This window comes from Purpureocillium takamizusanense, chromosome 9, assembly GCF_022605165.1.
Source record: "Purpureocillium takamizusanense chromosome 9, complete sequence".
Classification (NCBI taxonomy): Eukaryota; Fungi; Ascomycota; class Sordariomycetes; order Hypocreales; family Ophiocordycipitaceae; genus Purpureocillium; species Purpureocillium takamizusanense.
The window spans coordinates 263,685-288,687 of record NC_063076.1 but is presented as its reverse complement, the minus strand read 5'-3'; the positions used below and the strand labels follow the sequence as shown (position 1 = coordinate 288,687).

The 25,003-nt window shown below is 62.0% G+C and overlaps 12 protein-coding genes across 12 annotated transcripts; 6 read left to right on the top strand and 6 right to left on the bottom strand.

The window, feature by feature from the left end:
* Positions 1 to 1,140: 1,140 nt before the first annotated feature.
* Positions 1,141 to 2,667, top strand: ABF1 (Non-reducing end alpha-L-arabinofuranosidase; the record flags this gene model as incomplete). Its single annotated transcript, XM_047990515.1, has 1 exon — positions 1,141 to 2,667. The coding sequence occupies one exon, from the start codon at positions 1,141 to 1,143 to the stop codon at positions 2,665 to 2,667; it is 1,527 nt and encodes a 508-aa protein (XP_047846522.1).
* A 424-nt stretch (positions 2,668 to 3,091) lies between these two features.
* JDV02_008883 (uncharacterized protein) lies at positions 3,092 to 5,234 on the bottom strand (the record flags this gene model as incomplete). Its single annotated transcript, XM_047990514.1, has 2 exons — positions 3,092 to 4,381; positions 4,437 to 5,234. 2 exons carry the CDS (start codon positions 5,232 to 5,234, stop codon positions 3,092 to 3,094), a joined length of 2,088 nt encoding a protein of 695 aa, XP_047846521.1.
* Positions 5,235 to 6,254: 1,020 nt separating this feature from the next.
* Positions 6,255 to 7,829, bottom strand: JDV02_008882 (uncharacterized protein; the record flags this gene model as incomplete). Its single annotated transcript, XM_047990513.1, has 1 exon — positions 6,255 to 7,829. One exon carries the CDS (start codon positions 7,827 to 7,829, stop codon positions 6,255 to 6,257), a length of 1,575 nt encoding a protein of 524 aa, XP_047846520.1.
* Positions 7,830 to 8,255: 426 nt separating this feature from the next.
* JDV02_008881 (Ribonuclease H) lies at positions 8,256 to 8,642 on the top strand (the record flags this gene model as incomplete). The annotated part of the gene is made up of 1 exon (XM_047990512.1): positions 8,256 to 8,642. The coding sequence occupies one exon, from the start codon at positions 8,256 to 8,258 to the stop codon at positions 8,640 to 8,642; it is 387 nt and encodes a 128-aa protein (XP_047846519.1).
* Positions 8,643 to 8,719: 77 nt separating this feature from the next.
* JDV02_008880 (Ribonuclease H) lies at positions 8,720 to 9,307 on the top strand (the record flags this gene model as incomplete). Its single annotated transcript, XM_047990511.1, has 1 exon — positions 8,720 to 9,307. One exon carries the CDS (start codon positions 8,720 to 8,722, stop codon positions 9,305 to 9,307), a length of 588 nt encoding a protein of 195 aa, XP_047846518.1.
* Positions 9,308 to 10,040: 733 nt separating this feature from the next.
* JDV02_008879 (uncharacterized protein) lies at positions 10,041 to 10,801 on the bottom strand (the record flags this gene model as incomplete). The annotated part of the gene is made up of 3 exons (XM_047990510.1): positions 10,041 to 10,145; positions 10,242 to 10,493; positions 10,583 to 10,801. The coding sequence occupies 3 exons, from the start codon at positions 10,799 to 10,801 to the stop codon at positions 10,041 to 10,043; spliced, it is 576 nt and encodes a 191-aa protein (XP_047846517.1).
* A 1,590-nt stretch (positions 10,802 to 12,391) lies between these two features.
* On the bottom strand, positions 12,392 to 13,893 carry JDV02_008878 (uncharacterized protein; the record flags this gene model as incomplete). Its single annotated transcript, XM_047990509.1, has 2 exons — positions 12,392 to 13,066; positions 13,126 to 13,893. The coding sequence occupies 2 exons, from the start codon at positions 13,891 to 13,893 to the stop codon at positions 12,392 to 12,394; spliced, it is 1,443 nt and encodes a 480-aa protein (XP_047846516.1).
* Positions 13,894 to 14,796: 903 nt separating this feature from the next.
* On the top strand, positions 14,797 to 16,086 carry JDV02_008877 (uncharacterized protein; the record flags this gene model as incomplete). Its single annotated transcript, XM_047990508.1, has 1 exon — positions 14,797 to 16,086. The coding sequence occupies one exon, from the start codon at positions 14,797 to 14,799 to the stop codon at positions 16,084 to 16,086; it is 1,290 nt and encodes a 429-aa protein (XP_047846515.1).
* An 892-nt stretch (positions 16,087 to 16,978) lies between these two features.
* JDV02_008876 (uncharacterized protein) lies at positions 16,979 to 18,494 on the top strand (the record flags this gene model as incomplete). The annotated part of the gene is made up of 1 exon (XM_047990507.1): positions 16,979 to 18,494. The coding sequence occupies one exon, from the start codon at positions 16,979 to 16,981 to the stop codon at positions 18,431 to 18,433; it is 1,455 nt and encodes a 484-aa protein (XP_047846514.1). The 3' UTR covers positions 18,434 to 18,494.
* A 561-nt stretch (positions 18,495 to 19,055) lies between these two features.
* JDV02_008875 (uncharacterized protein) lies at positions 19,056 to 21,024 on the top strand. Its single transcript, XM_047990506.1, has 4 exons — positions 19,056 to 19,370; positions 19,429 to 19,661; positions 19,722 to 20,748; positions 20,799 to 21,024. Exons 1-4 carry the CDS (start codon positions 19,254 to 19,256, stop codon positions 20,967 to 20,969), a joined length of 1,548 nt encoding a protein of 515 aa, XP_047846513.1. The 5' UTR covers positions 19,056 to 19,253; the 3' UTR covers positions 20,970 to 21,024.
* Positions 20,974 to 23,422, bottom strand: JDV02_008874 (uncharacterized protein). Its single transcript, XM_047990505.1, has 2 exons — positions 22,143 to 23,422; positions 20,974 to 22,064 (listed from the first exon to the last, which is right to left on the bottom strand). The coding sequence occupies exons 1-2, from the start codon at positions 22,402 to 22,404 to the stop codon at positions 21,115 to 21,117; spliced, it is 1,212 nt and encodes a 403-aa protein (XP_047846512.1). The 5' UTR covers positions 22,405 to 23,422; the 3' UTR covers positions 20,974 to 21,114.
* Positions 23,423 to 24,834, bottom strand: JDV02_008873 (uncharacterized protein). Its single transcript, XM_047990504.1, has 4 exons — positions 24,520 to 24,834; positions 24,172 to 24,442; positions 23,977 to 24,085; positions 23,423 to 23,899 (listed from the first exon to the last, which is right to left on the bottom strand). Exons 1-4 carry the CDS (start codon positions 24,582 to 24,584, stop codon positions 23,517 to 23,519), a joined length of 828 nt encoding a protein of 275 aa, XP_047846511.1. The 5' UTR covers positions 24,585 to 24,834; the 3' UTR covers positions 23,423 to 23,516.
* Positions 24,835 to 25,003: the final 169 nt, after the last annotated feature.

Below are 25,003 nucleotides of genomic sequence, written 5' to 3'. Positions count from 1 at the left end.
TGCTAGTAGAATCACCGGCACTTGTTGACTGCGCGGCGGGAGTTGCAAAACACGGATCGTCAAACCACGGTGCGGATTCGCTCTTGGACTGCAAGGGCGTTTGGGAGATGTGGAGGTGGATTTGCCTCGGCCCCATCAGACAGCCCACCAGCCAGCTATGCGATATTCGGATATACTAGAGCACTTGCCCTGCCAGGCAACGAAGCCCGTTGATGGGGGGAACGATGATGTCAAGCACCGCCACGAAGACCACGATGCAGGATGTCACATCGGCTGCAAGGCCTGTCTCGGGGAAACATGGCGTTGTTATCGTCCCCCATGTCTTGAGAGCCTCTTTTTAGTCGCCGGAGAGGCCATCTCGTGTTTGTTCGAGAAACGTCCAAGAGGACTATGCGTTCAAGCGCACCAATGACACTTGGGCCGGGTTGGACGAGCAGGGTATCACGGGTTCCGGAACCTCACATGGCAACCTATCTCCTCACCTCCTTGACCCGGCCCCGAGCTCAGGCCCGAGGACAGGGGGGTTCGCTGGCACTCTCCATGTCATGTTGGCACCAACTCTCTCTGTCTCTCGCTCTCTCTCCTTCGCTCTCGCTTTCTTTAGCATCATGTCTTCGGCCAGTTGGGCGGCTGTTCCGCCGTTGCGTTGGCCACACGCACCACCCACTCGCTAGGAAGTTCAAAGGCCGCTAGTTGGACAACATGCACTACTCGTAGTCTACACCCGGTCAGGGTCTACCAGTAAGCCGGGAACTTTGTAACGTACGCATCACGAGGACCTTCTTGGGCCAAAGAAACAAGTCGGCCGGTGCACCCATTCGGGCGGAGTGATCTCGGCCGATCATACCGGGTTCAGTAACATCTGGAGACGCCGAATCCCATGATGCGAAGCAGGTGGCACTTGCAGCTGTACATAATTGCACAGCCCGTTGCCAGGTCCCCTTCCCCATGATGTTGATACCATGCATGAGCTTCTTATAAGACAACGTGGATGACAAGACGATGGTAACCCAGGTGTTGCGCTGAGGACCCAGAGATACTTTTCGGAGGCCGTTCTCAACTTTTGTCTTTGATGATCTGGAAAACACTCTTGCGCGTGTCTTTGGTTTCCTGAATCAATCAACGTCTCCCCACCACGATATGTCCACTCGCCCAAGCCTCAACCGGGCCAAGGTGCTCGCTGCCGCGGCCCTGGTTGCCGCGAGCTCTCTTGCCAACGCCGGACCCTGCGACATATACGCCTCTGGCAACACGCCGTGCGTAGCTGCGCATGGCACCACCCGCGCCCTGTACAGCCACTACTCGGGGCCTTTGTACCAGGTGTCGCGCGGCTCCGATGGGTCTACAAAGGACATCACGCCCATGTCCGCCGGGGGCGTGGCCAACGCCGCGTCGCAGGACTCGTTCTGCGCCGGCACGACGTGCCTCATCACCATCATCTACGACCAGTCCGGCAACGGCAACCACCTGACGCAGGCTCCGCCGGGGGGCGCGGCCAGGGGGCCAAACGGCAACGGCTACGACTACCTGGCCAGCGCGATCGGGGCGCCCGTGACGCTGGGCGGGCACAAGGCGTACGGCGTCTTCATCTCGCCCTTTACGGGCTACCGCAACAACGAGGCCAAGCTGACGGCCACCGGGGACGGGGCGCAGGGCATGTACGCGGTGCTGGACGGGACGCACCACAACAGGGCGTGCTGCTTCGACTACGGCAACGCCGAGACCAACTCGCTCGACACGGGCAACGGGCACATGGAGGCCATCTACTTTGGCAGCGGCGACGGGAACCGGGGGACGGGCGCCGGCAACGGGCCGTGGATCATGGCGGACCTGGAGAACGGGCTCTTCTCGGGCTTCAGCCACGACAACAACGACGGCGACCCGAGCATGACGTCGCGCTTCGTGACGGCGGTCGTCAAGGGCAAGCCGGGCCGGTGGGCGATCCGCGGCGGCGACGGGGCGTCGGGCCAGCTGTCGACCTTTTACGACGGCAGGCGGCCGGACGGCGGCTACGACCCGATGAAGAAGGAGGGCGCCATCATCCTGGGCATCGGCGGCGACAACAGCAACTGGGCGCAGGGCACCTTTTACGAGGGCGTCATGACCAGCGGGTACCCGGGCGACGACACCGAGAACAAGGTGCAGGCCGACATCGTGGCCGCCAGGTACGCCACCACGTCCCTGACCAGCGGGCCCAAGCTGCACGCCGGCTACTCCATCTCGCTGCGGGCCACGACGGCCTGCTGCAGGGGCAGCTACGTCGCCCACAGCGGCTCCGACGTCCAGATCCAGGACGTCACCTCGTCCAGCGGCGACGACCTCAAGCGCCGCGCCAGCTGGACCGTCCGCGCCGGCCTCGGCAACGGCGCCTGCTTCTCCTTCGAGTCCAACGACTCGCCCGGCAGCTTCATCCGCCACGCAAACTACGCCCTCCGCCTCGACCGCAACGACGGCGGCAAGCTCTTCGCCGAGGACGCCACCTTTTGCCCCCAGATCAGCCTCAACGGCCAGGGCACCTCCCTGCGGTCCTGGAGCTATCCCACCCGCTACTGGCGCCACTACAGGAGCGTCATGCACATTGCCAGCAACGGCGGCCCCTTTGTCTTTGACGCCGCGACCCTCTTCAACGACGACGTGAGCTTCATGGTCAGCGACGGCTGGGCGTAGGCATGCCTGCGGGCTGCGAGGATATGTAGCTGGCCAGTCACTTCCGGTATATACCTGCTCCTCCCTCGTTTAGCTCGTGCTGCTTGGTGTATATAGAAAAGAGCAGATGATGAATCAATAAGCCTACCCTGCCCGCCATGCCCCCGATGCCCATGATGCCTACTATGTCTGCCATGCCTGCCCTGCCCTGCCCGCAATGCCTGCCATGCCTGCCTACAGTGCATACGGTGCCCGCGATGCCTTCCGTTATGCAACCATATACGATAAGCCCATCCTATTCTCTTCACCATCACCATATATCATACATAGAAGAGCTGTCAGAGTGCATCTCTATGCTGTGAGCCCTATATCCCTTCCTCCTCATTTGACGCGCGACCTTATACTAAGCCTCCCAGCTAATAACGACTATAGCGACTCGTGCCGACTAGTGAAACATTTTACGAAAGCTCCGCGAACGCTTACCGTCACTTCCTGACTGGTTCCTATCAGAAACCGGGCCGAGGTCCTTCCCGTCGTTGCGGAGCGAGCGAGGCGTGCGGTTTAGCATAGACGGTGGCGATAGGTTGGACGGCGTGTTTTCGTGAGGATAGCATCCTGGCATGAGCCCTTGTAAAGAGCTCTTGCCGTTTGATCGCGCCGGCACCTGCGGTGTCATTTCATAATCCATCATGTCGGTCCCCTTTCTCTGAATTGGCTTAGCTTGTGGCGATGGTTTGGGTGCAGCGGCCTGCGGCGACGGTCTGGGTGTAACCGCCTGTGGCGACGGCTTGGGTGCAGCGGCCTGCGGCGACGGTCTGGGTGTAGCCGCCTGTGGCGACGGCTTGGGTGCAGCGGCCTGCGGCGACGGTCTGGGTGTAGCCGCCTGTGGCGATGGCTTGGGGTTAGCCGCCTGTGGCGATGGCTTGGGGTTAGCCGCCTGTGGTGACGGCTTGGGGTTAGCCGCCTGTTGTGACGGCTTGGGTGTAGCCGCCTGTGGTGACCCCTTGGGTACAGCCGCCTGTGGCGACCCCTTGGGTGCAGCGGCCTGTGCCGGCGGCTTGGGTGTAGCCGCCGGCTCCGGAGGGGTCACCTTAACCCACGGAATCCGTCGTCGCGGGGTGACAAGGCCTTGGCCGTTATAGTTCGAGCATAGCAACTCGGCTGCCGACGGTCGCTGAGAGGGATCGATGTTACACATTGCGTTCCACTTGGGGAGGCCATGGGACGTAGCCTGGACTAGCTTCCAGCATTGTTCCATTCCGCTTGGGGCGTTCCAAGGGCCGGGCAGGGCATGGGAGGCCTTTCGAAAACCGTCTTGGTCGAGTGTCCATATTATGGTGACAAGAAGTGACCATATGTCCGAACGTGACGACTGCTCGAATTGGGTGACACCGAGGACCTCGGGGGCCATATAGAGAGGTGTACCTCGACCGCACGTCTCGGCCATGTTGGCGTTGTTGCATAGGCCAAAGTCGCCCAGGACGAAGCGGAACCTCTTATCCTTTTCGCGTTTATAGAGGATGTTGGCCGGCTTAATGTCACGATGGATGACGCTGTTCACGTGCAGGTAGTCGAGCGCCTGAAGCATTTCGTGGGTCATGGCGCCGCAGAGATCCGATTCCTGCCCGGCACATTCTTTTGCAAGCTGCTCGAGATTTCCGTCCATGAGTGGCATGAACAGCCGTGGGGAGTTTGTGGTTAGGTTCTCGGTACCAATGATGGATATGACATTTTTCTGCAGCAGGCCGCGTCAGTCTCACATCATCACATGCTGGGTTTGCGTCCCTTACGTGATGCACGCGGTGAAGCGTCTCAACCTCGCGCTTCAGGTTGAACCACCATTCTTCGTACGCCGAGGTGTCCTTGGCAGGCGCCCTGAGCACCTTGAACGCAATCATGACTCCCTGGTCCTTATCCATGGCCTGGTGCACGCGGCCAAAGGCACCTTCCCCAATCAGGGCCACCGTCTGGTAGTTTGGCCTTCGCGTGACCGGTACGTGTATTCGCGTCTGCATCCCGTGACGCGGCGTCTCAAGCCGCGTCGGACCCAGGTCGATTTCATCTGCGGTCAAGGCAAGGCGAGGATTGTCCCGGAGCCTCACGGGGTTGGCGACGCGGGCGGTAATGTCCGCCTGGGTGGCGTGCCAGAGAAGCTCGAAGAGGTAGACGCTGCTGTCGACGCCGCCGAAGCCTAGCTGGATGTCGTCCCCCCCTGCGATGACCATGGAGCGCGACTCCCTCGTGAACGGCGCGCAGCGTTTCCCGAATACCTGAGTCGTCTGCAGCCGGGATCTGTCATACAAGACGATGTGACCCGTCTTTGCCTCAAATTCGAAGGCACATTGGACCTGGCTTATAGTTCCGCTATGGATGAGAACGTCGGCATTTCGTCCGATTGAAGCCAGTGTGTCGGAGTTGACGGTGGATCGAACGTGTCCGATGGCAAGTGCGAGATCGCCCTTGTCTCGCTTCCATACTAGATGCCGGTTTCCAGGGTGTGCCACAACCTCCTTTGCAGCCTCGGTCTTGGACACGAGAGAGAAGAGGGCCAAGGAGGGCGGTCGCAACGGCAGTCCGCTTTCGCCCATGACTAAAACAGGTGAGGGCTGGGGAAACAGTAGGGGGTTTACGACAAGCTTAAGATATTGCGTGAGAGGTGGATCAGGGAGCCTGGAGAGAAGTAGCAATGTCATTTCTGCGGTGCAAAGCATCTCCCTTTTGTATTCGCTCCATGGAACGCGCCTGCAGCCACTGTCGTAGAATTGCACTTTGGGCGGAGTGGTTCGAATCCACGTTATCGTTTAGCGCCCGTTGGCAGCTACGACCATCATGTCGTGGAAGAGCGGCTGCTGAGCGACAGCTATTGGCACGCGCCGTGTTCTGAAACGCGGGCCATAGCCGCGGGCTGTGCCGCAACGTGACGCTGCGACTGCGGCGTGATGATGTCGGGCCAACATAGATGCACAGGCGGCTGCGTCGTTTCACCCAGGGGGGCGAATCCTGCTCATGGCCGTTCGGCTTGGTCGTCTTGTTAGCGGCCTAGACGTACGAAGTATACTGTTCCATCGCATAAGGACTACGCGCCGCCGTGTACTACGTGCCGGGGGGCGCAGCGCATTTGAAAGTACAGGCTTGGCGGCTAGACACAGAGGGCGCATTTCATGGAGCAGTCAAAGACATTGTTTACTGCTCAGTACCTTGTGCTTCCAGGCCCGCGGGAAGTGAGGAAGTGAATCATCGACGCCGCGAAAGTATTCTCGATTGATTCACCCCTTTGTGGAAGCTTCAATGTCGCTGGGAATTCCATAGAGACTGAAGACTGAGGTTTAGACTGAAGCTTGTTTGGTATCTGCCGCCCGCTTCGAAATGGAGCTGACACCCTGCACTAATCCTATCGGCCAAACGAAAGGGTTTAACTATCAACCAATGCCTGCCTAAATTCGTCGTCGGCGCACGTCGTGGGCCACCAGCTTCCCGGCGAAGCTTGGGGTATAGTGCCTCGGCCACGTTTCTCAACGAGTAGTGCTGGTATGGCATGGGGGCGGGGCGCAGGCCCAGAAAAATGTGGAACATCTGTGCGGCCAGCACTCTTCTTCTTAATAGCCTCATCATCGTCCGGCCTTGGGCTTCCCACGTCGAGGGCCCTTTGAAACCGGGCTTGCGGTCGTTTCCCTTGCGGCGAGGCGCTTACTCCGCCGCCTTGGTCCCTCGCAGTTGGGCGACGGTGGGCGTGCCTGGGTCGCGGGCTGTTCGCGGCCAGTTTTTGAAGCCCTTTTCCTCTTGGGCGACTTCCGGACAGTCAAAGACAGGTCTGCCGGACTGCCTCTCGCGTTGACCGTGTTTTCCAGAGGCGGGGAAGGTGCCATTTCCGGATGCGACCCGTCATGCTCGTGGCCGACCGGGCCGTTTGCGCCGGCCACCTTGTCCGACGGTCGAGTGACGACACGGTCAGCCCCGAGAGTGGGAGAGGAAAATTGCCGAGATATCTGCACCGAGGTCTTGTTCATGTCGGACGTGTCGGGCTCCCTGGACCACTCTGTCTCACCCTCGACATCGGGGCCGTCTCCCGGGCGTTTGTCGCATTTGCCATCAGGACTCTGGACACGCTCGATCGGGTCAAATAAACCGCGAGACGCTGGAAAGCGGATCGGTGGGAGGCTCGTCGTCTCTGGACCGCCTTGCACAGGCCCTGTCGGACTCCAGTCGAATGCATATGGCGACTTTGCGTCTTGCGGCTCCTGAGTTGGCGACGCGCTTCGAACAGAGCGTGGGGTCCCCGTACCGGAGTCATCCGCACCGTAAAAGGCCGCCACTACTTCCGTGCTCGAGTAGTATCGTGTATGATCGAGCTCCTCCAACGTGAGGCAGGCCTCCTCGTCGATGATATCCTTCAGGAGATGCTCATGCTTCCAGGTCATCCCCGGCAGGGTTCCCCAAGTCGTCCGCCAGATGCCCTCACGCTCCCACTGCTCTTTCACCGCATTGTAGGCTTGCGTGTTGATGTCGTGAGGATCAACGCTGGTGCCGAGTCTGTATCGCAGGCGTTGACGCTCGACGCCAACCAGGAGGAGGAAGAGGTTGTAAGGGCGCGAGTTATCGTCGTCGCAGCCTCGTGCAGTTTGCACGGGCTCCCGCTCCCGTCCGGGTGAGCTTTGGTGGTCCCGAGAGCTGCATCCATCACTGGTTTCCGCCCCCGCTTCGGCGTCAAGTTCAGGACGAGAGTCGTCGACCGGTACCACGACATCAGTCTTCCAACGACCCTCGGGTTCGCGCTCCCAATGCTCGCTCCAAATACCCCACTCGCGCCATCGCTCCCGGACCACGAGCTCCGCAATCTCCGTGTCGTCGTACATTCCGTAGCAACGCGGGCCGTACCTTTTCCGCCACTTCTCGATGCGAAAACCGACCTCTGCAGACTTTTGCTGCCTAAATTGACAATCTGGCCACGAATTGGCCCTGTGGTTCTTAATAAAGAAGAGCCGAGCCCTTCCATCGCGAAGTCTGCGCTCCCCCTCGGTGGCCGGGCCTGGACTATTAAGTTGGGTGATTTCGACCGAAGGACGGGACCTATACACGGGTGGCGTCGTCTCGAAGCGGCGGCGGGCATCCTGAAGCTGATCGGAGTCGTCGGCCAGAGCCCGAAGCTTCGCGTCAGCTGCGAACAGGTCATCGAGGGCCGCCATTGATTCTGCCGCGACGGTCGCAGACGAAAGCAGAGGGCAGTGTCGGGAGGGATGAATAATGAGTAATGAGTAATGAGGAATGAGAGATGAGAGACGAGGGACGAGGGATGAGTTGGACGGCCGTCGCCCCACGACTCGACCGGTGGTGGCGTCGGGAGCTATCTTGCCTTGCGCCAGGGGTCGCGCAGATTGAGGGGTGGAGGTCTGAAATAAGCGCGCGCCAAGCGGGGCGCTTGTGCGGCCAGCGCAAGGCCAAGGCCGGGCCCACCTCATGCCGGCCCGGAGGGAAGCGCTAGGCATCTAGACCCCTACGTGCATTTGCATGCATGGACAAATGGGATTCGCAAACCAAACTCTTGACGTCCAACCTTCCGTTGCGCTCGCTGCCTCCCACACCACGAGCTCGGCGTCAGTACCAGGCACGCCATGTCACTACGGCTCGAGCGCTACGACGATGATGACGGCGACGGCGACTGTGTCGAGCTTCCTAGCGGTCGCCTCGTATGCCGCTCACATGGCTTCGTGGTTTGCGGCGTCTGCTGCGTCGACTTTAGCTTCATGGACGACATCCTAGACGAGCAAGGTGGCGGCGACAAGGACGGGGACGAGGACGAGGACGAAGACAAGGAACTTCGAGACGAAATCATCGATCTCTACGAGCTATTGAGCCTAGAAGGCCGGAAGAAGCTTCACGCGCAGCTGGGCCTGGCGCCTCCCCGAGACCCAAGCCCGCCCCAACACCTAGACGCCAAATCGTCGAAGACGCTGTGCACGCCATGGGAGGCACCGTTGCGATCCCCGGGCCGCAGCTGAACCGGGGCCTAGGTCGCATCTTCCCCAGCAAGTTCAGCCTGCCCTCGCCAAAGTCGATGCCCGACGAGCTCTTCACCATGGGCATAGGCCGCTTGGCCACTGTGCCCAACTGCATACGCTTCGTCCGCCGCACGGACCGAGACCAGCTCCTCATCTACGCCGACGGTGCCTGCATCAACAACGGGCAGGCAAACCCCAAGGCCGGCTGGGCGTTCGTCTACAAGCCCGGCGTGGACAACCACCCCATTTCGGTGGGCGCACGTCTCGAGAGCAAGGGCCCGTTCGGCGACGCGGCCCAGCAGACCAGCAACCGCGCGGAGCTGCGAGCCGTCCTGGCCGCCCTCCGGTTCCGCGTCTGGAGCGGCGAGGGCTTCACCAAGCTGGTGCTGGCGACCGACTCTGAATACGCGGCCGAGGGCGCCACCTCGTGGGCGCGAGGCTGGATGCGCAACGGCTGGAAGACGCGCGTCGGGGTCGAGGTCAAGAACAGGGACCTTTGGGAGGCCCTCTTGGGCGAGATTGAGAAGTTGGACGGCGCGGGCGTCGAGGTTCAGTTCTGGAGGATTCCGCGCGCCATGAACCGGGCGGCCGACTGTGCTGCCAAAGAGGCCGCGCAACAGGCCGAGGTGCTTTCTTTCCAGGACGTGACGGGGGTCGCAACGTAGAAACAACGCTGGCTACTACACCAAAACGGTCCGGCCAGGCTGTCCACCAAGACGCGGATGCGAGTTGCGTGAGCGTCAGGCGCCGGCTACCTAGACACATTGTTGCAGTGTGTTGTGGAGAGGTTAGTCAGCCTCACAGTTGGCCGGCTCTTTCACTGGTCTCTCTCTCGCTTGGCCACCTATAAAGCTCTCTTCTCCCTCCCTTCATAGCCCATTAAGCTCTCTCTTCATCAGCTATGCTCCTATGCCTCCTTTCTCACAGTGAGTGTATTCGCAAGCTTAACGTTTGAAAACGTGCCATGTTTTATCTACCCCGAAACGTATTAACAAACCCAAAAGAGACATGCCGCCACCGGACAGCCAAAGGCTCAAAACAGAACAGAACAGAACCGCCAACAGCAGCTCGCGCCTTCAAGAGGCCCCCATGGGCGTGTTGAACGCTCACGGATGTCGACTGGTCGGTAAAGCATTGGCGAGATGGCGTTGAGTCGTCGCCCAACCAACCGCCCACGGCCGTGCGAACCCAAGAAAAGATTGCAGAATGCGCTCCTACACAAGATACTTTTTGCTCCCCTCCCGTCGGCCCTCTGCGGGGGCTCCAAAATCGGCACTTTTGCTCCCGATCTGATGATGAGCATGACGGCGAGGCACCCGGACCGCATTTGCCCCAGGGTCAAGTTCCCCAACGTCAAACGTCGCCGCGGATTCACACGCCGTGGATCCGGCATTGTGCTCACCAGCAATAGACGTCTGGAAACCTTCCCGCCGGAGTCGCGCGGTTGAAGTTGTGCTTTGTCTCCTTGGCTCTCACAACACACTCGCTGCCTGGCTTGGAGCACTACTCGTCGGGGCGAGGGGATTAGCGCACGACGACAGACACCAACATGAATGAAAATATGACGAGCATCTTTTTTGTCCAACGACGGAGACGTACCTTGCCAACGGTACACGCATCAAATTGGACGACGGGCGTCAAATACCAGTCCTCGCCTACAGGTTCCAGGCCCCGCCTCGTTGCTGAGGAAACTGTGTCGGGCAGTTCTGCGCATATCTTGCGCGACTGTTCAGCGCACCTCTCGAAATATTCCTTCTTTATTGTCGCTTCCGCCTCGTCGACCATGGAGCGTTCATGTTGACAAGTGGCCTGCCAGACCGTCGTCTTGCACTGCAGGACTTTGCCGTCGCACTATCCAACGGAGGGTCAGTCAGGAGATGGGATCATTTCTCGCCCCCAAACGCGTCTCTGATGCGTGGGCTGTGGGGTGCGAATAGTACCTTGCCGACTCTTATGGCGTTGTGTTCAAACGCATAGAGGTCAGCTTCGCTCGCGGTTTTGAAGCGTGCGCCCTCGGCTGGTGTTTCACCCCCCTTGAGGTAAGGACGCCGGGGGTCGTGCAAGAGCTTCAACATGGACGGGATGCTGGGGTCCTTGGTAGGCGTAGCCGCAGATCCTCGGATGAGGAGAGCGATGGCGAGGAATGCGACCGACTTCATTCTGGAGCCGCGGACGGGCAAACGTGCAGATGCTTGGTGTTGGAGAGTGAGTGAGCCCATGGGTGCACCATTCGAGCCGTCAAGATGTGCTGACCAGACATTTATATACGATTGCCAACTCTTAATCATTGTCAGCCCCACGGGCCAGGGCCCCGGTTCTCGTGTTCTCGTATGGCACGTTGCTACATGTTGCTTCACGAGGGTACACGATGGTATCGATCTGATCATGACGTAAAGACGTATTGCAATCCCCGATAACTGGTTCCTTGGGCATGACAACATGGCTCACGGGGCCTGGCCTGGACGGCGGCCGTCGACGAGGGAAAGAAGCAAGACGCACACGCGGGCCCCAGCCAGCCTTGTGACGAAACATGCCCAACAAGTTCGCTCCGACGAGAGCCGCCTTCTGATCACGTCATGTATCCGTGTGGCGATCTGCAGACGTCCGGTGCATGGGCAGGCGTCAACATGTACACACGGCGGGCTCCAGCCCCACGTCGAGTCTGAACTGCTTTCGCAGCCTGTTCCAGGGGGCTGGTGCGTTGCGAGGGCTTGCTCCGGCATCACCAAGGCCCCTCGGAGCCGTTTGCGCCAGAGGCCAGGCTTGACGCCTGCCTGGGCCCATTGATCTGTTGATGGGACGTGCTGGCCATGCCAACACGAAGCACGCACAGACAATCACCGGCCGCGGGCGGCTTCCATTGATCCATCGCCGCGTAATTCGCCCCTACAGACCCGGCCGGCATGGGCCTTTGGGGATCCATGCAAAGCCGTGCGACAGCGCAAGCCAGTTCATCTCGCCCGATGCAGATTCCTGCGGACCGCACGCCGGCCCGGTGTCGCTTGAACCGAGCGGGCGGGCTGCAGGGGAGGAAAGTCTTCAACTTCATCTGCTCCCTGGCAAGGGCCGAGACGCGCCCCCTCCCGCCTCTCAGGCCAGCACGGCCACCGGCAATGTCGAGCGCTGCCCGTGTCAGAGGTCTCGTGTGTCATCGGGACAGGCGCAGAAGCGGTCACTATCGTCTATCCATGAGCCGCATGGGCGCGACGCCTGAAACCTTGTCTCCGGACCCGTTGAAGAGAGGGCATGCGCAGGGTCGACATGGTGCGCCCGGCGGCAACGCTCGACGCCCGTACAGGGCCGACCCAAGCGCAATGCCATTGTGGTACTGTCTCTAAAGCATACCTAGCGCATTGGCAGGATTCGAAGAGAGGGAGTTCCAAACAGTCCGCAGTACCGACACCAGGGCCGGGCGAGACCAGAGCCAGGTGCAGACGGATGGCCTCGGGTTACGTTGCGTTTACTTGATGGCCGAGGAACAAGGCCTTGATGCCGAACGACACACACGCCGCGACGGCCCTGGTTCCGAGGGCATTGATTGAAGAAAACTCAAGACTAGCTTTTGCCAATGGTCGCACGTGTCTCCCCACTGCCGACGGTATCAATACCAACGCGAAACCGACCACGACCGCTTCCCATGTGATGGCCCCCCTCGCCACCACCGTGCGTCAGGCCGCCTACGTTGCGTATGCAGCGTGAGGCCCGGCCCGGCTTCCAAGCGCGGCCGAGACCATCAATGCTTGGGGGGATCAATGGATCCGCCCTCGGGCAATCAGACGGGACGCGAGGTTCTCGACAGGCGTCGTCAGGCCATGGCCGCCAAACAATTTGACCAGCATGTACGCTGCAGAGGCGCGCCCCACGGGATCTCGGACTGCCATCTCTCGGATATGCGCAACATCTTGGTGCCCTGCGAAGCTCAGCACGAGCGCAACGACCAGTTCATGGTCCGCGGGCGCGAAGCGGCCCGCGCTGTGCTTGGCCCTCGCCTCTTCGTAAAACCTCCCTCCTTGGCTGGAGAGCGAGAGATATGTGACGAAGAGGGACCAGATGTCGACCTTTGGTGTCTGCATGCCCCTTTGGAGCATTTCAGGCGCCATGTAAATGAAGGTGCCGGCTCCAATGGTGGCGGCCAGGTCGGTGCTGTTGCAAAGGCCAAAGTCGCCGAGCACAAAGCGATACCCGCCGACCCGCCTCTCGTAGAGGATGTTTTCGGGCTTCAAGTCCCGATGCACGATGCCCTTGACGTCGAGATAGTCGAGGGCTTGAAGCATGTGATGCAACATGACCCGCAGCGTCGTGGATGCATCTCCGCCCCTCATGTTCCAGATGAGTTCCTTGGCGCAGCCATCTTTCAGGCCCATGAAGATCTTGGGCGACGTCGTTTGCCAGTCTTCCATGCCAAGATAGTTGACGATATTGTCCTTGTCACCTGGTCAGCTGCGGGGGAAACCTCGAGGCATTGACGCACGGGGGCACGTACGTGATGGAGCTGGGACAAGGCGTCTACCTCTCGCTTCATCCGCCCACGGCGTTCAGGGGCAGAAGTGAGAAACTTGACCGCCATGGACTGCCCTGTCAGCCTGTGCGTCGCCTTGTAGACTTGTCCATATTGACCCTGTCCCAACTTTCCCAGGAGAACGTAGTTGGCCATGATTGACAGCAAACGAGAGGTTGACGAGGGCGCAGCCGTGTCTTCGTCACCATGCCCCGTCATGGAAAACGCCGGGTTTTCTTCCAGCCGAGTGTGCCTCCGCTCCTCGATGACCTGAGATATTGCCAAGTCGTGCTGCTGATGCCAGATGAGGTTGAAGACGATGACGTCGCCGTTCCTGCCGCCCATGCCGATCCTCGTGTTTTGATGGGGGCTGACGCGCACCCGGCGCGGCATACATCCGCTCGGGAATGGCGTTGCGTTCTCACCGTAGACCTGGGTGTTCCAGTGGCTTGACTTGTCGTGGAGGACGATGAAGTGCAAGCTGGGGTCGATCTCGAACGCGCATTGGAGCTTGCTGATGGATGAGCCCTGCAACACCACGTCTCCGTCCCGGCCCATCGAGGCAAGAGTGTCGTCGTTGCGTCTCGACTGCACGTGCCCGACGTTGAGCACAAAGTCTTGGATCCCTCGACAGGCTGACCTCAAATGATCGTTGGCGCGATGTAGAACGGCATCACGGGCGCCTGGTGACATGGGCGCCAACGAGAAGAGTGCAAGCGGATGCGGCTCCCGACGATGAGTGATTTCTTGCATGATTGCAAGTCAGCCACCGTGGTGGAAGAAGAAGAAGTGGTGATGGGTTTGATGGATATGTGCAGTCGTGATCATGGACTCGCGCCGTGCTATGTGCCATCGACGATGAGCAATGCCCCACCAAACGGCAGGAGGGCACCATGGCTTTTAACGACGCAAGGCGTGCCTGGATCGTGACCGCCACACCGAGGCGCTCATCGAGTTCAAACACATCCTCAGAGCCGCGAGCCTGCAGGCGCTCCGGGGCAGGGCGACTTCTGCTTCGCCTGTACACTGTTGCCCACGGCTGCAGGCAAAGCTGACAAGGCTTGTCGTCGAGCGCGTGCCTCGGCAGGGCCAGCCATCGGTCTCGAAGCGCCTTGTCTGTTTGCTCTGATCCCTGTAGCCCTAGGAGAAAGCCGCCACTCAGCCCGCTTGTCTATCGCTGAGTCGTCTGCAGGTTTGCGTTCCAGGATGCCCCCTCCCGGGATGCTGCGGCTCGGGGCAAGCTGACCGATGACGCTTCGTCCATGACCCCGGCATGCCTCCTCTGGATTAGCCGGAAGAAAAGACTACTTTGGGCTGCCAGGGCAAGATACAGATGGCGTTGCCTCGTGATATGCCTGTGCGGTTATGCCCACCACGAAATTGCAAAGCATGCCGCTCAGCCGCACAAGCCGCGGTAACACAGGTTTGCCGCCAGACAGATGCAGCAAAAGGCAAGCAATAGGATTGTTGAATAGACAGACCGCTCGCCTCCTGTAGGACGCCCTTGGTTTCGTAGACGAGGCCGACTCATGGCAAATAAGCTTCGAGCCGTACGTGCGGACACGCAGACCCAGCTCGCCACGCTTCGTTCTATAACTCTTCCACCTCATAGCACCGCCCTTGTATTGCGACTGACCTACGAGTTGCGGGAAAATCATGGCCCCCTTGACGGAAGAAAACCTGGCACGGTTATGCGGTGAGGCCAAGGCTGAACGCGGGGCGCGCGACGTGGACCTCACAACCCTCGCCACAACCCTTACACACAGCTCAGATCCAGGTGACGGCCTCTGGACGGGGACAGGCTTGGGTCTACAGCTTGGGCAGCTGTGGCGAAGACAGCGCATGCGATCATATCCAGCATGGCAGTTTGAGGAGCAATGCCGCCGCGAACACGCGTGGCTCCTCAAGGTACAATATCAAACGTCGGACCAGACAGGCTGCACGACGGACAAGGTCTGGACGATGGCTCGACGGTCGATCAGGACGCGCTGGGCGGAGCAAGGCATCTGGAAGTCCGAGTGGGACTCGATCGGCACGCCCTTTGGGCCCTGGGCCCACGAAACGTCCATGTCGCGGGGCCCCAGAGCAACGGGATCCCTCGCGGCGGACGCTGGAGGTGACGTTGTAGGCGGCCCTGGTCAGTCCCGACGGCCTTCACAGGAGCTCGGTGCGAGCGCGCAGGACAGCTCCCACGGCCCGCGCAGCATGTGGCGAGACGACATGACGGAACCGTCTCGACCTCTACCTCAGTTCGAGGCTCAGGTACGGCAACGTTGCGAGCGGGCGCGATGGCAGAGTTCGCCGGCGGGAGCTCGGACGGCAGGCCATCATGAGAGTTATACCGAGGCATGCGAAGCCGTGCGTCGCGACTGGACTCGTCAGGGCATCTGGAGGAGGGCATGGGGCTCCGCGCCGTGTCCCTCGGCGACTTGGAAGCACGAGCACCCGGTGGCAGAGATCTTGGCCGAGGAGATGGTCGCGTCTGGCACGGGCCCAGGCTCGGTTTGCTTGCGACGACAACAGCTGCGGCCAGATGCCACTCACTCCCAGACAAGATTGCGTTGTGAGCCGAATGAAGCCGGATCCAGGCAGCGCGACAGCATGGAGGCCGAGAGCCGGCCGCCGTTCACGGTTCCTGAGCCACGTACCAGCGCTGCGACATCGAATGACGACTCCCATCAGGTTTCGACGCGGCCCTCGGAAGCCGCCACGGGCCCCACGGACTTGGTTGACTCCTTTTCGGGGAAGAGCAACGCGATACACAAGTGGCTGGCAAACATCCCCGAAACGGGTGCCGCCGTCGAGGAGCACCCTCGGGTCGGTGCAATATCACCCGGGAAGAAGAGGCTCAAGACCAAGAAGCCTAGGTTTCGCGCAGGGCCGTCGTCTTCATGGTTCTGGCGAGAGAGATGGAGGGCAACCGGCAATCTGGGGGCGGGCTACTAACCGGGGACTTTCCGCACCGATCATGGGGGAGGGACGGGACGGCGTCGGTGGTCAAGTTGGTGGGTCGGCAGTCGGTGGGAGTGCGGTTGGCATTCGATGCGGGGGCGGTTTTGCGCCGACCGTGGTTCGTGTCTTCTCGTCTCATGACAATGTTCAAGTCTTTGCGCGCGCATTGTAAACAGTGTCCTCACCGCAAAACATCACTACTTGCCACCGGCGACTAGCCCTGCACTTCCCTGCTCGTCTGGCGGCAGTTGGAGCGCGCGGGCGGCCCCACACCCGAGACCCCTCCGGAGCGAGCGGGCGAGCCCCACTTGGCCCCGGCGCCGGAGAGGGTTCCCCGCATGGGTCCGGGCCCCGGGTTCCTGGGGGGTCCGTAGCGTACAAGATGGATCCATACCACTTGGCGCCGTGGGCTGGTGCCGTGGTTTTTGCACAGTCAACCAGGCGCTTGCACGAAAGCCCATCTCTGGCTCCGATCGGAGGTCCGTCGCCGTGCGTGCTCCGCGTCCAGCGCGGCTCATCGACGACGCCAAGACAGTGACGTGGGCGGCGGCGCAAGATCGCCTTGACTGGGTGCGGAGCGACGATCCATCGCCGCGGCGGAACCAGCTCGGGTGGTCGCCGTGGCCTGGGTTCGCTCCCGTCGCCGTTCATTCTGTCAACGCGCGACCGAGTGGAACGTGGCTTCATGTAACGTATGCTGCCTGGCCCGAGCAGACCGCATCCCAAGGCCAAATCGTCATGCAAACCCGCGCAACGACGGGCTACTGCTTCCATGATGGATCCAAACGCCGCGGTCGCAAGCTAGATAAAGTGCCGTTGCCGTCGCTCCCCTCGCTGTGAGGCACATCGACGCACTCCCGACCCAGGAACCCCTCTGCCGCTCGAGATGAAGGCGTCGTTGGTCCAGGTGGCTCTCTTGGCCGCGCTGTCCGCCGCCGAGCCGGGCAGCAACTACTACATCGACTGCAGCGCCGCGGCGGCGGGAAACGGCACCTTCGAGGGCCCCTGGAACTCCCTCGAGGCGGCCAACCGGTTCACGTTTCGCCCCGGAGACACGCTCGCGTTAAAGTCCAATGTGACGTGCACCGGCACGCTGCGTCCGCTCGGCAGCGGCAACGCGACGCACCCGATCCGACTCACCTCGTACCCGCCAGACTCGATCCTGGGCCCGCCAGTGATCAACGGCAACGGAGCCAACTCGTCGCTACTACTGACGAACCAAGACCATTGGCGCGTCTCGAAGCTGGCCCTGACCAACCCCGCGGCGAGCCTCGGCCGACGGCAGGGGATCCTGGTCATGGCCGACGACGGGGCGGCGCACTTTGGCATAACCATCGACCGCAACCACGTGTACGACGTGGCCGGCCAGACGAACAAGGCCAACTTTAGCGGCGACTTTGCCAACTCGGCGGGGATCGAGCTGGGGGCTCTCAACGGCAGCACCTACGTCGACGTCTGGATCCGGGACAATTCCGTCAACGACTGCGGCGGGGGCGGCATCAAGGTGCGGCCCGGGCAGATGGACGTCAACGGCAGGAACATTCGCGTGTCGCACAACGCCATAGACGCCTGCGGCGGTGACGGCATCCTCGTCTCGTACGCCGACGCGCCCAGCATCGACCACAACGTCGCCTCCAACCTCGGCAAGGGCAGATACCCCTGGACCGGCGGCAACTTTGCGGGCATGTGGGTCATGGCCTCGCACGACCCCGTCATGCGTCACAACGTGGTGTACGGCAGCGTCATGAGCCTCTTTGACAGCCAGGCCTTTGACTGCGACTGGGGCGTGTCGGGGACGTGCCTCGTCGAATACAACTACAGCCACGACAATGCCGGGGGCGCGTTCCTCGACTGCGACGGGTGCGGCGTCTCCCGGGGCGCGAAGCAGGTCGTCCGCTACAACGTCTTCGAAAACGACTGCCGCATCGTCAGCGTCGGCGAGAACGCGTCCCTCGACTTTTACAACAACGTCATGTACTGCGCGGAGGGGGACTTTGACATGCGCGTCCCGCAAGTCACGCGCTTCGCCAACAACATCTTTGTCGGACGGAGCAACGCGTCCCTGCCCGTCGCCAGCGGCATCACGTGGGACAACAACTTGTTCGAGACGGTGATGCCGCCGACCGAGGACGGCATCGTGGGCGACCCCGGGTTCCTCAAGCCGCGGGCTTCGGGCGGGACCCTGGGCGCGGCGTTCGGCTACCGCCTGCGCGAGGGCTCGCCGGCGCTGGGCAGCGGAAAGGTCATCGAGGACAACGGGGGCTACGACTACTTTGGCAACGCCGTTGAGGCAAATGCGCGCCCCAACATTGGGCCCTACAACGGCAAGGGCGTGGCGTAGGGTCTGTCCTGTCGTCGGAGTGGTAGGGTTGTAGTTTCGGCCCGGGCCTTGTTAGCTTGCCATTCGCTGTGAAGTAGTAAGTGACAAGTTGATGCCCAGACTGTGCGCACAACTCAGGGTCTTGAATGGTACACGCAGTTGAAGAGGACTCGGAGTGCACTCCCGGAGCCGATGGTCAAAGCCGCCGACGAAACGCCTTGGTTCGGTGCGTAGTGCCGTTTGGGTTTCCGTAAGCGTGATTCACTTGCAAGAGGCAAGGAGTCCCGCGCTGAACCAAACTTGCCCTTGGCCTCCGTTGCCCGCGATGCCCCCGCAGGCCATGAAGCTGTGGGTCGCCAGGGCGATCTGACCGCTGAAAGGAAGGATCCGGTTGCGCGAACCAAGCTATCAATGATGTCAGGTTTGCGTAGGTACGCGTGGTGAGTGCTTCTTGCAGTGCAATGCCTGGGCACAACAGAGACCTGCTGCAAATGTGGCGCGGGGCCGTCGATCGATTATTGCACGAGGAGAGGCATGACGGAGGAGAGTGAAAAAAACAGATTGTCACCAAAATGAGACTCTGCGAGGACTTGGTCCTCTATCTTGTAATGCAGGGAGAGAGAGAGAGAGATTGTATACTGTACGTACCTTCGTATATGGGGCCACCGGGTGCCACCTTCCTTCCCACGTTGTGGAAATGCCCTCCCTTCCGCACACAACAAGCGACGATCCGGATTGCCGGAGGTGTCGGGTGGCCACTACTTATACCGTCCCGGCGGCGCACTTAACTCGTCGGCCCCTCAAAGCACCTTGATCGTTTCTCCGAGGACACAGCGTGAGAATGAGACTCCCGGTCATCGGGGGCGCCCTCGTCGGGCTGGCGGCCTCCAGTCCGGCGTTGGCAGAGTCTTGCGTTACACAAGCATGCCGGCAAAACGCCCTGGCGTTTGCGTACCAGGTCTGATGCTTGCTCCTTGTGTTGGTGACCAGGAACGAGACCTGACGCGTGCCTGCAGTACGGATACCCGCTGTACGCGCTGGGCGAGTTCCTGCAGCCCCTCGACGGACATGTCAGGACAAACCGCTTCCATCACCAGGCGGAGCTGGCCGAGCCGGGCGCGATCGCGGTGGTCCGGCCAAACGTCGACACGGTCTACTCGATAGTCTTGGTCGACTTGTCCGCGTCTGACCTCGTGCTCGCCGTCCCCGAGTTTGACGGCCGATACTGGTCGCAAGCGTTCCTGGACCTGTGAGCCTCGAGTGAAGCCTGCGCCGCGCTGCGCTGGCCCTCCGCTGACGCGCGACGCAGATACGGCAATGACATCGCCAACATTGGGAACCTCGGCAAAGACGGGCCCGGCGACTACTTGGTGCGATACGCCCCCAACAACGCCGGGCTGCAGCGCCAAGGGGCCGAGGGGCCGTTCAAGGCGTTCGTCAACGTGCCCACGCCCTATGCCCTTTCCATCACGAGGATCCTGGTCAAGAGCGACGGGGGAGACTTGGACAAGGTGCACGGGTTTCAGAAGCGGCTTCTGGTCTCTGAACGACCGCGTTACGACACCTCGACCATCCCGCCGTTCAACCTGAGCCTGTTCTGGGATCCAGCCCATCGCCCCGGCCCAGAGACCTCCCTCGAGGTCGCCATCCTGAGACTGACCGCGGCGCTGTCCGCGCACAACGCACCCTACATTCCGCAGGACCGGGCCTGGGTCGCCCGTCTTTTGGAGGACGCAGGCATCGCCGCCGGGCGGTTCACACAGCCGCCGGGGACCAACTTGACGAGGGCCACCGCGGCGGCCAACGACTCGGTGGCCGCCCTGCGCGCCATGCCGGGCTTCGTCCACGACATGGGAAACAACTGGACCCTGAGCCAGCCGGTGGGCCTGTACGGCTCCTACTACCAGGCACGATACTTTATCGCTGCCCGCGGGTATCTCGCCCTCACCCAGGACCAGGTGCTGTACCCGGTATCGCCCACGCTGGAGCTCGGGGCCAACCAGTCGTACATTGTCCGGTTCTCCCGCCGGCCCAAGACCGTCGAGGGTGGGTTCTGGAGCCTGACCGTGTACGGGCCCGATCAGTTCCTGGTGCCGAACCGGCTCCGGCGCTACGCCTTGGGGGACCGGAGCAACCTCACCTTCCCGGACGGGCGTTCGCTGTCCGAGGGCCCGGACGGCCCGTTCGACATTTTGCTTCAGTCGAGCGAGACCGAACCGCCGTCAAACTGGACGAGCAAGTACGTTAGCTGGCAGAGAGCAGGCCTGGACGCGCCGGCTAACTTCAAGGCAGTTGGCTCCCCGTGGACGCGCGCGGCGGCCGGTTTTCAATCAACTGTACGTGCGGACGCTTCGACGCTGCATTGGATGACGCTAACAATAACGAGTACGCTTCTATGGAGCCACCGACGAACTTGTCGACGGCTCGTATACATATCCAAAGTTCATTCTTGGAGGGTCCATTCGCAAGTGAGGGCGGGGGTTGGGCTCGGGCTCCCCGACAAGTGAACAGTGAATGCCAACATTCGTCCGTCGTCTCGTCAGGCCAAAATACGTGACGGAACCCGACGCTGGGAATTTCATCTGAACCCGGTGTAGCCTATGGTACGGTCTTCGTGCTGTGTCGTGAGCATGCGCGCCCCGTCCGATGCTGACACGCCCGAGCCTGACGCATGCTCAAACAGTCGCATACCAAGCGTCCCATCACGACAGCTCGTGCATTTGCCCGCGATGGTTCTCAGAGGTCTGCACGGGCGCCTCGTAGACCACGGGCCGCGGGGCCTGGTGGTATCCCGGAGGCGGCGACATGTGGCCCCCCGAGCCGCTCATGGACGAGACGGCGCCCGGGCTCGTCGGCACACCGCCGCGTGGATCGGACGGGTACGAGTGATGGGGGCTGACCAGCGGCGGCGGCGGCGGCGGCGGCGGCGTCGCGTAGTACGCGGGCCCCTTGCCTGCGGGCGGATAGTGTGATGATGCCTGGCCGCTCGCCCCCGGCATGGTGGGCTGCTGACCGTACGGGGGCTGGTTTGGCGGAGGGTTCTGATATACGACAGATGGGACGTAGGCCGTGGGTGGCGGTGCGTACGCGTCATTCGTGCTTGGGCTCTGGGGCTTTCTGCGCAGGAAGAGGAATACCGCAAGGGCCGCAAGGGCAACGGCTCCGACGCCACCGACGACGCCGCCGACGATGGCGCCAACCGGCGTGCTGTTGCCGTTGGCCGAGTCGGGCGGCGGCGGCGACGAGGAAGATGTCGTCGCCACGACCGACTGCGAAGACAGGAGAGGCGAGGTGATGGTCGGATCCGGGGCAGGGGTCGTCGAGTCTTGGTCTTGGCTGCTCGAGGTGAACGTCTGCGTCGTCGTCCGGGTCGAGGCGTACGTCGTGACGCCGTTGAGGACATGCGCGGTGCACGCCGAGTCGGTACAGCAGACGGGCTTCTGGCCGAGGGCGGCGACGATGTAGCAATGGTTCCCGGCCTCGCAGTAGCTCTCGTCCCGGCAGCATTCGCCGCCGAGGGGCGCGCAATGGGACCGGCCGCAGCACGTCTTGCCGGCGTCACAGGGGCCGCTGGGGCAGCACGCCGAGCCGCTCGGGAGGCAGTAGCCGTAGGAGCAGCATTTGCCGCTCGAGGGACAGCAGCGCCCGAAGCCTTGTTTTCGAACCCGCCCGGCGAAGTCAGCAAAAGGCAGCTCAGAGATGGAAGAGGAGAACAAAGGGGCCGACCTACTGGCGCAGTATCCGTATCCGACCAGGCATTGCTGCCGGGTGCCCAGCAGGTGCGCGTCTCGCGGTTGGTGCAGGCTGCTCGACTCGTTGGACAGGCTGGGGCTGAACGTGGACTCGAGGCGAAGCTGGTCGACGACGACGATGACTTTTTCGTACGTCTTTGCGCCAGTGCCGGCACCGGTGGGCTTGTCGATGGAGTCCGCCATCGCTGCTACGGGACCTCGGAGGAGGAGACTCAACAACGGGGACAGGGAGCAGCGCATCTCGGCCGCGCGCTTCGACTCGACTCTGGACCGGCGTTTCGAGACTGCAGCCCATCGTGCAGACGCGCGCGGCAGGGCGTCTTTTTACGAGAGATGCCATGCGCCGCGCGCGACGCCTGAGCTGATGAGGGCTGAATCGGGCTTGCACAGGGAAGCGTACATGGTCGCAAGGATCGACACAGGTCCGTCCAATGCGTCAGCCGCACGGGGATCATGAAGCCTCATCGATAGTCTGGGCGCACACAGCCCGAGACTCTCAAACTTGCAACCAGAGCCCGCCGATGACCGAGAACCCCCCTCCCGGCGAGAAACAAACGTCGAACGTGAGCGAGTCTGCTTCCGCTCAGGGCGAGGGCTGTATAGGTGACGGCACCCAGGGACAGGCGTACGCAGCACGGCATCTTGACAATGGCCCAAAGGCGGTCGCTGGACGTGAGGCTCGCCTTCGCGCGCCACATCTGCACGAAGCAGCATGCACACACTTGTGTCGTCGACCCGACGCCACTCGACGCGGTCTGGACCGGAGTGCCTGGGCCCGCCCTGCTGGTCGGTCGCGGGCGTGGCGCTGCAGATCGCGGCATTGCTGGTGTCGAGGAGTCGCGTTGGCCAAGGCTCAGCCGGTGAGCGCCCGTGCAGCACGGAGTCGACTGAACGGCCATTGCACCGACATCCAAGGGGAGGGTCAGTAGAGGTCAACAGCCGGATCGCTCCCCGGGCGTGGCAACAGCGTCGTGCAGAGGCCACGCAGCCCTCCCGCTCAGCCCTTGCGTGGCTGCCACGTACTTTGTAATTACAGCACGAGTGTAGAGTATACGCAGTGGCCAATTCACCTCGGTGTTGCCTCAACCATGTGGCCAGGCCGAGGCCAAAGCAGCTGTTTGTGTTGGAGTCTTTGAATCGCTCGTCGTCGGGGCCCCGCAATTACCCGTGGGTGCTAAATTTAGCGGTTCAGGGCGGCCCTAGGGGCCAGGAGTCTCTCGTCCAGAGTCAACGTTTCAGCGGCGGGCACGGCGACTCAACTCATAGTTCTAGGTATTCACCTTGTGCGCCACGACAAGTATGTAATAGGCCGCGGCGACGATACATTGAGGGCTTGCTCGTCACAACCCCGCTCAACGTCTCATGATGCGCGAGAAGAGCCCGCGCTTCTTCTTCTCCCCCCCCTCCCCGCTCCTCTCGCTGTCCTCGTCGTCCGGCTTGTCCCTCTGCTCCTGCGGATCCAGCTGCGTCGTGTTCTCGTCCATGACCTGCTGCGCCAGCGAGACCGTGTCCTGGCTGGGCGGCAGCGCCTCGGCGCCCTCGGCCGGCTTGTTGAACAGGTCCATGACCTTGCCGGGCCCCTTGATCCGCTCGTAGACGGCGAGCGTGGTGCCGAACTGCGTGTCGCCGCCGGCCTTGATGGCGTCGAGCAGCTGCAGCGCGTAGGTCTGGCAGTTGTTGCTGATGAGGTTGTACGCGGGCCTCTCCTCCCGGATGGACTGGATCACCGACTCTCCTGCGCGCTCCGTCAGCAGACGCGGACGTGCGCGGCTCCTCCGAGGGGGTGGGGGGGGGAGGGGGTGAGGTGCGTACCGGCCTGCCGGACGGCATCGTCGTTGAAGCGCGTCTCGCCAACGCTAAACGTCCGCCACTCTTCGCGCTTGATCTTCTCGTTGGTGTAAATGACGTGGAAGCTCTCGTCCTGCGCGCGTCAGCCGTCTGGCCTGCCGTGCCGCTGCCGAGCACGACTGCTGCGCGCGAAATTCCCTCCGAGGGGGGGCGACGCACCATCCACAGCTGGTGGGCAAACTCGCCGACGAGGACGGCCCAGTGCTGCGTCGGGTCCGGGTACTTGTTGATCTTGTCGGTGATCATCTTGCCGAGGCCCGTCTCGTCGGCGAACCACTTGCCCGCGAGGCCGCCCACGGGGTGCCAGCCGACCTCGACGGGCCGCGGCGGGCCGTCGAGCAGCGGCTCCGTCACGGGCACGACGTTGGGCTGGTGGCCGAGCCCGATGGCGTGCTTGAGGGCGAGCTCGCCCTTGTTGAGGTTCTTCTGGCTGGCGAGCGTGTGTCAGTCACTCGGCTGCGGTGGTGGTGGCAGCAACATGGAGGCGCGGCGGGCGGGCGGGCGTACAGAAAGTCGTTGAACTTGTCCCGCTTCCTCTCGCGGGTCTCGGCATCCTGATCGGACTCGGCCATGTCGCGCGGTCGCCTGCGTGCCGTCGCGAGCGCTGTCGTGAGGTTGCGCAGAGTCCAGCTTGGCCCGTTTGAAGTTGGCGCGTCTTGTTCACAGTGAGTGGTGGCAGCGAGCGCGTTTCACGTGAGGCGCAGCGCACCACCCAACTCAGCACGGGGCGCACCAGATGCCGCATCGCTGCCGAGTGGCCCCTGATGCGCCGCGTCGCTTCTCGGCCGGCATTCGCAAACGACACACGATGGGACCAGTCCCGTACATGGACGTTTTTGCGTCGCCGTGCTGCGCTGCCGGGTAGCTTCAAGGTTGTGACACCTGGGCGGCGACACGTGCGATGAACCGCCAGCACAGCGGACAAACGCCCGGGCGTCTCTACAATAGCACAGCAAGCACTACGAAGTACAGTGCGTTCGTCTACGCAGCA